This window comes from Oryzias latipes, chromosome 8, assembly GCF_053564925.1.
Source record: "Oryzias latipes strain Hd-rR chromosome 8, Olatipes_Hd-rR_3.1".
NCBI classification, from domain to species: domain Eukaryota; kingdom Metazoa; phylum Chordata; class Actinopteri; order Beloniformes; family Adrianichthyidae; genus Oryzias; species Oryzias latipes.
This window is the reverse complement of record NC_136244.1, coordinates 27917540-27927568: the sequence shown is the minus strand read 5'-3', so window position 1 is coordinate 27927568 and position 10029 is coordinate 27917540. Positions and strand designations below refer to the sequence as shown.

General features: G+C 53.6%; 1 protein-coding gene and 1 long non-coding RNA gene across 3 annotated transcripts; both read right to left on the bottom strand.

The window, feature by feature from the left end:
- Nucleotides 1–563: 563 nt before the first annotated feature.
- On the bottom strand, nucleotides 564–6855 carry casc3 (casc3 exon junction complex subunit). 2 transcript variants are annotated; one of them, XM_023957200.2, is made up of 12 exons: nucleotides 6557–6855; nucleotides 4287–4308; nucleotides 4163–4218; nucleotides 3613–3804; nucleotides 3384–3532; nucleotides 3156–3320; nucleotides 2276–3078; nucleotides 2017–2190; nucleotides 1770–1868; nucleotides 1539–1720; nucleotides 1279–1469; nucleotides 564–1216 (listed from the first exon to the last, which is right to left on the bottom strand). In XM_023957200.2, the coding sequence occupies exons 1-11, from the start codon at nucleotides 6746–6748 to the stop codon at nucleotides 1323–1325; spliced, it is 2181 nt and encodes a 726-aa protein (XP_023812968.1). In that variant the 5' UTR covers nucleotides 6749–6855; the 3' UTR covers nucleotides 564–1216; nucleotides 1279–1322. The 2 variants fall into 2 exon arrangements, with proteins under 2 accessions (XP_023812968.1, XP_023812969.1); XM_023957201.2 differs by having other exon boundaries at nucleotides 1539–1705; nucleotides 6557–6852.
- Nucleotides 6856–9417: 2562 nt separating this feature from the next.
- On the bottom strand, nucleotides 9418–9846 carry LOC144994356 (uncharacterized). The gene is made up of 2 exons (XR_013657878.1): nucleotides 9773–9846; nucleotides 9418–9706 (listed from the first exon to the last, which is right to left on the bottom strand). It is a non-coding gene; the product is annotated as an uncharacterized LOC144994356 (long non-coding RNA).
- Nucleotides 9847–10029: the final 183 nt, after the last annotated feature.

Here is a 10029-nt window from a genome sequence, read left to right as displayed (position 1 = left end):
TTGCAGACATTTCTGTTATGATGCATCAGATTTATATTTTATTCCACATCAATCTGGATCTGGAGTGAGGAGCAGTTTCAGTTTCAGGGTTGATCCAAAGTCGATTTTCCGGGTATCTGATGGAGAACTCCGGTTCTGGATCCTTTGCTGTAGAACAGCTGCTTCTAGATGTTTAGCAGATGAAATGACAACAGTCCAGTGATGGTCACAGGTGGAGAAGGTCCCGTCTCTAGGTGGGGGTCTCAGTGGGTAAGAAGCTAGCAGATCCGGTTTGTTCCTCAGACCCCCCCCCCCCCCTCAGACCCCATCATGTTCTGGCGTCCTTTCTTGTCCTCAGCAGGTTTGCAGAGACATGGTGGAGCGGGTCTCCAGGTGTTTGTTGTCCTGCAGGTGACTGACTTCTTCTTCTATGGTGGCTGCCACTCAACCTTGTGGTGCATTCAGTGACCGAGTTTCTGCTGCTGTTAAAGAACTCAAGTGTAACGAATAAACAGGTGGGGGGTGAAGTACTTGAGGCTCCGCCCCCCTTGGCGTGTTTGTTTCCTTCATGAACTGATCCCAGGTTGACTGACAAAAAAAACTTTATTGACATCAAAGCACAGACGTTAAACAAAAACGTTTCAGCTAGGAGATAAAAAATTGTGACGTTTATGAGAAATGAAACACATTCATCTAAAACTTTGATGATTCTCTAAATAAACGCAGGTCCCTGCCGACGGTCCCGCCTCCACCCTGTACACGCTATACAGTATAGGACACGCCCCCCCCCCCGGAGCGTGAGTGACAGGAAGTTCTCCTCTAGATTATAAATTAATCTGGTTATTTAGTCATTCCAAACATGAAATCTGATTTTTACTGTTCATCTCAGCACCAACAGACCCCCCCCCCCCTCCAGGTACTCCCCCCTCCCGTTTCAGCACACGTTCAGGTGCAGCAGGAAACCGGAGTTTAGGAGGAGTGAGCACTGAAAGCTCCACGCCGACTGCAAACGCACTCAGGGCTGCATTCAGGTGCGTCCTGTATTCACCAGCTGACGGTCATGGGGGGAGGGGGGGGGACTCTCCTGCCTGTCGAGTCCAAGTCGTCCCGATGACACTGTCAGAGGGGATTGTGGGAAATCAGCCATCCAGCTGTGATGATGGTCACTCCCTCCCGGTGTTCTGGCCCCGCCTCCTTACGGTGTTGGTTCAGGCCACTCCCCCCCCCCTGGCTCCTCCTGAAAGAGTGGAGAGTGATGAAAGCTCCAACAGGACAGTGAAGGCAGCACCAGAAACTCACCTGTAAGGTTCACGCCAGGGTGGGGGCTGAGGCTGGGGGCAGGCTCACTCTGAGGCGAAGGGAACCTCCGGGGGGGGCGGTTTGACCGTGACGGGCTGGGACGTGCGGCGGGGGGGCGAGGGCTTGGGCTGGGCCTGCTGCTGCATGGTGTCGTAGTACGTCACGCCCCCGTAGGTCACCTGGGCCTGACCCTGCAATATCCACCACATGGTTCAGAGCCGGCCCCCCCTCAAAAGGCTACTACCATCAGTGGGACTTACCTGGGGGGTGGGGTACATGGTGGGGTAGGGGAAGGTCATTACCCCAGGAGGAGGGTAAAAAGGTGGGGGCAGTAGCTGCTGCGGTTGTCCTGGTGACAGCGACACAGGGGGGGCTCCGTAGAGGGTGGGGTTAGCGATGGGGCCGCCTGATTGATGGGGATGAAGTCCTGCAGGGGGCGGAGCTTCAACATGAAGAAGCATTTAAAATGAATGTCAAACCAAAGAACTCACCAGGATGTGGGAGGTGCATCTCGGGCTGGACCAGCATGCTTTGTGGCGGGATAGGGGCGGGGCCATCACTGTGGGTGTAGATTGGTCCCTGATATGACACTGTGGACGCAGAGAAAGGGGTCAGAAGATGCAGAACCGGGCCAGAACCTAAAGCAGTTCCCCATGGCAGTCCTGCAGTGACCCCTACTGGGGGGTTGAAGGAGGTGCAGCTGTCCCCCATCCCCAAAGAAACGGCTTCAGCTCTTACTGGGCTCGTAGAAGTGTCCCTCCATGACCCCCAGGTGCATGGGCGGGGCTGGCTCTGGCACCGCCCTCTGGCGCTGGGAGGAGTAGCGTTTGGCTCGACCGGCGCCGCCGCCCAGGTCGTCCATGCTGGAGAACTGGGGGGGTGCATTAGGGAGGTGCACGGGGTTTCCTAGGCCTGTGAGCAGAAACATGGGTGAGGAACTACACCTGTGCCCCCCACCCCACAGACAGCTGCCTTCACTTGTCCGGGGGGGGCTCACCTCTGACCTCGGAGCGGACGTACGACGCCGGGTTCTGACTCCAGTTTGGTCCAGACAGACTGAGGCGGGCCACGTCTTGGTCCAGCTCCGAGGTTCCTCCCCCCGTCTGACTTGCCCCCTCCCCTCCTCCTATCCAGCCCTTACCCCCCCCACTGCTGGGGGAGGCGCTCCCACCCGCTGCAGACTCCTCCACGGAGGTCTGTTTGCTGCCGAGGTCGGCGGGCCGGGACCGGGTCCTGCGGGCCAGAGAGTAGGACTTCCTCTCCACCGGCCGCTCGGGGGGAGGGGAGGCGTCGGGGTTGGAGCCACCTGAAGATGCCTGGGGGCCGTGGGGGGGGGCAGAAGGCCTGGTGTCCTGCCGACGGGGGGAGGCGGACCGGAACCTGCTCGTCTGCAGCAGCACTGCAGAACTCGAGTCCTGTGGCGGTTCTGTGGCGCCGTCCGGAGAAACGTCCTCCCCCAACACTGAGGAGCCGGCCTTTCCAGCACCCCGCCCCCCTCTGCTGGCTCCGCCCCTCTCCCCTGCAGGCTCCGGCAGAGTCTTGGTCACCTGCCGCTCCCTGTGAGGAGCGTCTTCGTTCCTGGGCGGAGGGGGGGGGTGAGCTTGACTGTGGTGGGGGGGTCTGTTCCGGGACGGGGGGGCTCTGGAGGTGTGGTTGCGCTGAGCGGCAGAGAGAGGGGGGAAAGCGGAGGGGGGCGGGACAGATGAGGGCGGAGCTCCTCCTGTCCGGTTCTGCCAGGATCGGGCGGGTCGCTCCGCCCCCTCCCTCCAGCGTTTGTCCCTCCCCTGCGACGTGTTCTGCCTGCAGACAAACCCAACAGGTAGATGAAGCACAGGGGGGGCGGAGCCTGAAGAACCAGACACGTGGCGTCAGCCCACCTGGGCTGGCGCTGCCTGTAGGCGGGCCCGGCGCCGTTCCGGATGTCGTAGCCGTAGATGGCGATGAGCTCCTCGCGGCTCTTGGGCGCTTGCTCCTCCTCCCTGAAGCGGTCGTGCTCCCAGCGGCCTTCGTCCTTCCACAGCTTCCTGTTCCGCCCCTTGGGCCTGCGGAGGGAAAAGCAGCTGCAGTCGGTTCTGGGGGGCGGGGAACCGGACCGGGGGCCGTACCTCTCATCCTCCTGGGCGGGTCCTCGGACATCGTGCTCGAAGAACAGCCCCTTTCTGGGGATGTAGGCGGGGTTTTTCCGGTCCTCGTCGTCGTCCAGCTGCTGGCCCGGTTTTCCTGCCGCCTTGGTCTCGGGGTGGTCCGTGGATTCCTACCGGGCCAGGGGAAGAACACAGAACCGTGGGGGTTCTGGCCTGAACTGGACCTTGAGGAACACAGGAACCTCCTCACCTGTCCGTCGCCGCTCTGCCTCTCCCCGGCCAGGTTTCCCTTCTCTTCGGCTTTGCCTTCCTCTTTCTCGTGGTCCCCCTCCCCCTCTACCTCCCCCTCCTGCCCGCCCTCCCCCACCGCAGCAGACGGTTTGGACTCGCCGGCCTCCACAGCCTCTTCCTCGCTGTAACCCTCCGCTTCCTCCTCGGCTCCCTGGAAGACACGTCTGTTCAGAACGCCTGAGACTTCAGGCCGCGGCCGGACGCCGGTTTCCACCGGTCCGTCTGCGGCGCCTCCGGTGCGGGGAGTCCGTCTGCCCCCTCCCCAATGGCTTCAGGAGGAGTGGTTTGTCCTGCCTGTATAGAGCAGGTGGGCCTCGTGCTGGCGCCGGGTCCTACGACCCATGTTTGGGTCATAGATGACGTCCGTGGCAAAAACGGACGCCGCTGTTATCCGCCGTGTTAACAGCGTGCAACAAATGTCGTCGTTTTATTTTGAAATGGACTGCAGACGGACTGCGGAGGGAGCGCAGACGGCCCAGTGGAAATCAGCCTAGAGTGTGGGGGGGTACCTCTGACGGGGAGCCGTTCTCCTCAGGCTCGGCGCTGTCATAGTCTGAGAGCACAGCTGGGGGGGGACAGACAAACATCAGAGGGTGGCGGTGTAACCACGTAAGTGAGGGACGGGCGAGTTACCTTCAGCTTCATCCTCGCTCTCCTGCAAAAAAACAAACAAAGTCCATTGGAAACAATCCTCCTCTTCCTCACTGCAGCAAACAGAGATGAAGGCTTCTCATCAAACCGCTTTGACCGTCTGACAGCAGCACATGGAGCATCAACCAATCAGGACCTTCGCTTTGGCCCGTGATGTGCTGATGATGTAATCAGTGGGCGGAGTCTAGAGAGATCATTTCACTGCCGCTCAGTTTGAATGGGATCCAAAGGAGCTGACCATCTAACATCTGATTGGTCAAATGGATTAAGGTCATCATTTGTTGACCTTTTGGCCGTCTTTTGCGATCTACGTGTTGCACAGCTGGAAATGACGATAAATGTCTGATTTCTGGAGGATCTGCTGTCCTGAACATCAGGATGTCGGTTTCATGGAGACGACATAAAATGTTGACAGGAAGTCGTCAAACGGAGACAGGAGCGCTGGAAGCGCCGCCATAAAGCAGACGGTGAAGCTCGCCGCACCACGGAGATGTCATGAACGCAGACGTGGAGGCGGGATTACTAACGCTGAGCTCTCCAAACATCATCCAGGTCCTTTAACAGTAGCTCCTCCCACTCGCCGCTGGAGCCTCTAGACCAGTGTTTTTCAACCTTTTCTGAGCCACGGCACATTTTAACCTTAAAAAAAATCCCGCGGCCCACCAGCATCCAAAAATTAAAATAAAAAAAAGGAGAATCTCATAGTCTGTATTGATCTACAGCCCCTCCCTCCACAATCTCACATGCATTTTTGAGATAGTTGTTGCAGAAAAAGCTGGAAACTGCAGCTGTTTTTTCTAAAAGATGCAATAAAAGTTAAGTTAGAAGATTTAAAAATAGTTTGTGTGTTCGTTGGTTTCAAGACGTTTAACAACAGATCTCCCTGTGCACCGTCACTCTCACAACCCAATGCATCATGGGAGATGTAGTGCATAAAACGGCCAAAGATCGCTTTTCGGAGCTTCATGGTTTTGTTCACTTGTTCCACGGTCTGATACCGGATTCTGTGGAAAGCTACACCGCTAAAGACGAGCTTTAGCTGGTATTTTTGTTAGAACTGAGTGACTTTATGAGCAGAATTAAGAACACGGAAGTGAAGACTTTAACCACTTCTGATTGGTCAGACTGATGACATGTGATTAAGCCCCCCAAGAATGATTGGTGAAGACAGTTAAAGGGGCGGGACTTTTCCAAAATACAGCCGAAGGTGCAGCTGAATCGCGTCATTCTTATCAAAATGTCTTTAATAAAATAAAATAAACGCAAAAAAAAGTATTTTATGATCTTTCATATTCCTAACTCCTCAGTGTTTTATCAGGATGTTTGGATGAACACAGAGCTGAAATCCTGGAGATGGAAAATGTTTTTAGATCAGTGAATGAGGGCAATTTCCCACGGCACACTGGTTGAAAGACACTGCTCTAGATGAAGACGTTCCAGGACAGGCGTCCGACACGGAGGAGACACGAGAACGGCGTTGTGTGAACGCATCATCGCTCACTCCAGTGCCCACATACAGCCCATCGGGGGAAGGGGGGGGTCTGTCTGTGTTTGGGCGGGAACTGAAACCTCAGGTGCCTTTGGTGCTGGCCAGGTAGCCCCGCCCCCATCTGTGTATGTAAGCCAGCTGCTGAACGGGGGGGGGGGGGGGGGGGGGGGGGGGTCAGAATGTATCACGTGGTCCAGGATGTGGGCCGATATGAAGGCTGGTTCCGATCTGCAGTCCACCCTGCGTCTGATCCATCTCTGGTCACGTGATGCAGCCAGCAGGAGCGCCGTGTGTATGTTTGGAGCAGAGATGCAGGTTCAAATCCCCAACATAGCAGCTTCCTCTGGGCTCAGGTTCGAGTCCGTGTGACTGGACCCAAAGCAGCAGAAACCCGGTTCCGCTTCTTATCTGGTGACTCATAGCGGGACCTGCCCCACGGAACCCAGCAGAACCGGACTAAAGCCGGCCAGGACCCTGGAAGCCCTCTGCCGGGTTCAGTGCAGACCCCCCCCCTCCCTCCCTCCCTCCCTCCCCAGCCCTCTGCGGCGCGCGCGACTCAAATTAACGGACATTCTCAGAGTTTGAGCAGCTTGAAGGGAGTTGTAAACCGGAAGCGGTTGCTCTACGGCGTGAATGACCCCCCACCCCACCGTTTCCCCGCTGCCAGTCCGGTCCGGCCCACCGGGCAGCGGGCCGGGTCACCGCCGCCGGCCGCCTCCCGGAGCCGCCGTTAGCTCCCGGGTTAGCCGGCGCAGCTACTCACACACTCGGACTCCACGTCGCTCTTCTTCGCCTCCTCCCGCCGGGCCTCCACCGGCTCCTCCGGAACCACGTCCCGCCCTCGCGCCTTCGTAGCCGGCGATCCCGACCTGCCACTGTCCGAACCGGACCCGGACCCGGACTCGTCCTCGCTGTCCTGGGACGCGCGCCTCCTCCGTCGCCGCCGGTCCGCCATCTTAGAACTCCGAACAAGCTGGAACCGGAAACCCCAAAGGATTGTGGGAAATAGAGTTTATTTCGGTTACCGCTGCCTGCTGGACGCGATTGTATAAAAACATTCCAAATTTCAGGAACTTCATAAAAGAAAAGAAATAAACATCCTGGTTCACCCAAACTAAACCAGCAGAAATCAGAAATCAGCGTTCGATTCCCACTGAGTGACCACTATCATCCAGGGTGGGTCCCTGAGCCGTCCAGCCACCGCAGAACCGTGTAGCCACAAGGGGGTCTGGGTCCCCCTGAACAGGGCTGTCAGGAACGGTGACGTCTGAGGATAAACAGCCTGATGATGTCATGACCAGCAGACTGATGATGTCATAACCAGCAAATACGTCTCATGTAGATATGTTTCATGTAGATATGTCCAGCGGGCCGGCCCGCTCTTCGTCTCCACTCCCCTCCTCAGACATTCTCCCAGCATCTCCTCCTCCTCCAAGTAGCTGTGAACTCCGAGGGTCCGTGAACGCCTCTCTCCTCAGACCCAGGTGTGTGAAGGGGCGGTTCGGAGTTCTGGACCGTGAAGAACGAATCTGCAGCAGAACCAGACAAGCAGAGCAGAGGAGCTGCTCCCGGTGTGTTTGGGACACGCGGCAGAGATGCGGGAGCCGGTGGCGGGATCGGGACGGGGAGGTGTGACGGACAAGCAGCGGGAACGACCCCCCTCTTTCAAATAAGTATCTCTCTGATTGGTTAAGAGGAAGACAGTGTTGCCAGATTGGGCGGTTTTAGGGTCGGTTCTGCGGTTTCCCTCATGAATACATAATAGCGGACTACGTTAGGCCGTGTGGCTGTTGGACTTCTACGTACTGAAGCTCCGTGAACGGCAGAGACGCTTAATGGACCGGGGGGCTCTGTCATCTAACCTGTTGTTGGGGGGTGCAACGCCCCGCCTCTTAGAAATTGTTCTTTAAAGCTTGATGCCGCGGCCGCGTGTGGGCGGAGCTACAAGCTAAAGTTATTACCTGGTCTGGAGCAGGTTTAGTTGAAGGTTAGTTTGTTTTCAGAGAGGTGAAGCAGCATGGCGTGTCCATTTGAAGATGATTTAGTGGATGAAGAAGCTCAGATAATACTTTTTCAACCATGAGAGGATGATAAGACCACATATGGATGTTGGAAAGATAAACTTTTTACTTTGATCTAACTTCATTATTTGCTTCAGTTAAGATAAATCATTTTTTTAAGTCAGTTTTAAAATAACACGTAGTTTTCAGACAGTTATTTCACTTTCATTCAAATTAATTCAATTAAGTAGGTGTAACTTTGGTGCTGCTGTTAGATCGGCACCACAAGGGATTGTGGGTTACCATTTCCTTTGCCTGTCTGGACGGATTTGGGTTTAAGTGTGGGTTTTTGACCAAATGTGTTTAGTTGTGTAGCTGTTTTACTGTGTTTTGCCGAGTTATTTTGTCCTACTATGCTTACGTCTCTGCACCATGAGTGAGAGGGAGGAAGAGGATGATGAGTTTATAGAGCAGCCCTACGGTTAACTAGAATACTGACAATGTTGGAAAATTCCTAAATGAATGAACGCACTCTGAATGCACTCTTTTGTTCTTTCTATTGTTATTAAAATGAGGATCTGCCGGCTCAAACTTAGACATTTGAGAGTTCAAGAATTATAATTCATTACGATGGAAAAAAAATTACTTGAATTGGAGTAATATGACATTTAGTTAGATAAATATGTAAATTTGAGCTGTAAAAACAACGATTGAGTTTTATAGACGTAAGAAATTAGATTGAATAAATTTAACTCAATTACTTGTTACCAATAGAAGTAATTCATTTACGTTGGCAAAATTGGATAAGTTATATATATATATATATATATATATATATATATGAATATATGCATCACATGAAAATAGAAATAAGATCAGAAACTTGTGCGTTTACTTTGTTCTTTTTCTCCAAGCAGAAACTCTTTCTTTTGCTGATGATGCAGCCGTGTTACTTTTTGATGGACGTATAATCTTCATAGCCGTCATTTAAATCTCAGACTCCGTCTCACTGAAGCGCTCTCTCTTTTTTTCTCCACGCGTTTCCATGGTGACTCTGGAAATCTGTGATCCATTGAGAATGTCTTTATGTACCTGCTGTGCACGTGCATTAACCCAGGGTTACCAAGTGGAGCGTAATTACACTAACTCATATCTGGTCTGTTGGAACCGACATACCCAGAGTAAGCAAGTTCAGGAGGATTTCAGCCAGAGTTCAGGGTTAAAGTCAGGGGAGTTTAAACATGCTTCCTGGAAAAAAAACCTGGATTTGGGGACGCCTGCACTAGACAGTGCTCTGAACCTTTTTTCTTCAATGATTTGTGATCTTCACTGGTGTCCATGGATTACATGAAATCTTTCCACCTTTATCCACCTTTGTCATGGTAGGGAGAACACCTCAATGGAAGGGGGGGGGGGGGTCATCTAAGATAGCACAAGGGTTAAACAGGACTTCAGTTTATTATGTTGGGGAGTTCTACTTTGTAATCATGTTTCCATGTCTGAGTTCATAAAATCCTCCCAGAGAGTCTCTGCTTAAACTCCTGCAGTGAAAGCTGCATCTGAATCTGATGTTTCCATCTGACAGAGTTTGAAAAGATTTAAACAAAAACAAAAAAACACCACAAACAGAAAAATTTGGTTTATTTTCATTTTTCAAAGGAAGACTTTTATTTTGAAATTCAGATCCGTGTTTCCTGTGTTTTCCAGTTCAGTTTTTCTCATTTACAAACAGCCCCCCCCATGACAGGAGAGTCTCAGCTGCGCTCCATGCTGGCCCTGAGTAATCAGATTACTGAAAATCTGTTTCTTGTTTCTGTTCAGTCTGGTTTCAGTCAGAGCAGAAACACCTCAGTGACCCCGCCTCCGCACCTCAGTGACCCCGCCTCCGCACCTCAGTGACCCCGCCTCCGCACCTCAGTGACCCCGCCTCCGCACCTCAGTGACCCCGCCTCCGCACCTCAGTGACCCCGCCTCCGCACCTCAGTGACCCCTGCCTCCAACTAAAGCGGGACAGGAAGTCGTCAAACGGGGTCACGGAGACAGAAGTAGCGCTGAAAGCGCCGCCATGCAGCAGACGGTGAAGCTCGCCGCACCGCCGAGTCTCTGGATGATGTCATGACGTGTCAGACGTGGAGGCGCGATTACCGACACTGAACTCTCTAGATGAAATAATCCTGATCTCCAAACATTGAAAATGTGAAATTATTGCATTGAGAAAGAAGGGGAGGGTTTCTGC

Excerpts from the sequence above, each read along its gene's own strand:
- casc3 (XM_023957200.2), bottom strand. The coding sequence starts at position 6,748 with ATGGCGGACCGGCGGCGACGGAGGAGGCGCGCGTCCCAGGACAGCGAG. Across the intron at positions 3,533-3,612 it reads GGCAGAGCGGCGACGGACAG|GAATCCACGGACCACCCCGA; the intron begins GTGAGGAGGTTC and ends CTGGCCCGGTAG. Across the intron at positions 3,079-3,155 it reads TACAGGCAGCGCCAGCCCAG|GCAGAACACGTCGCAGGGGA; the intron begins GTGGGCTGACGC and ends GTTTGTCTGCAG.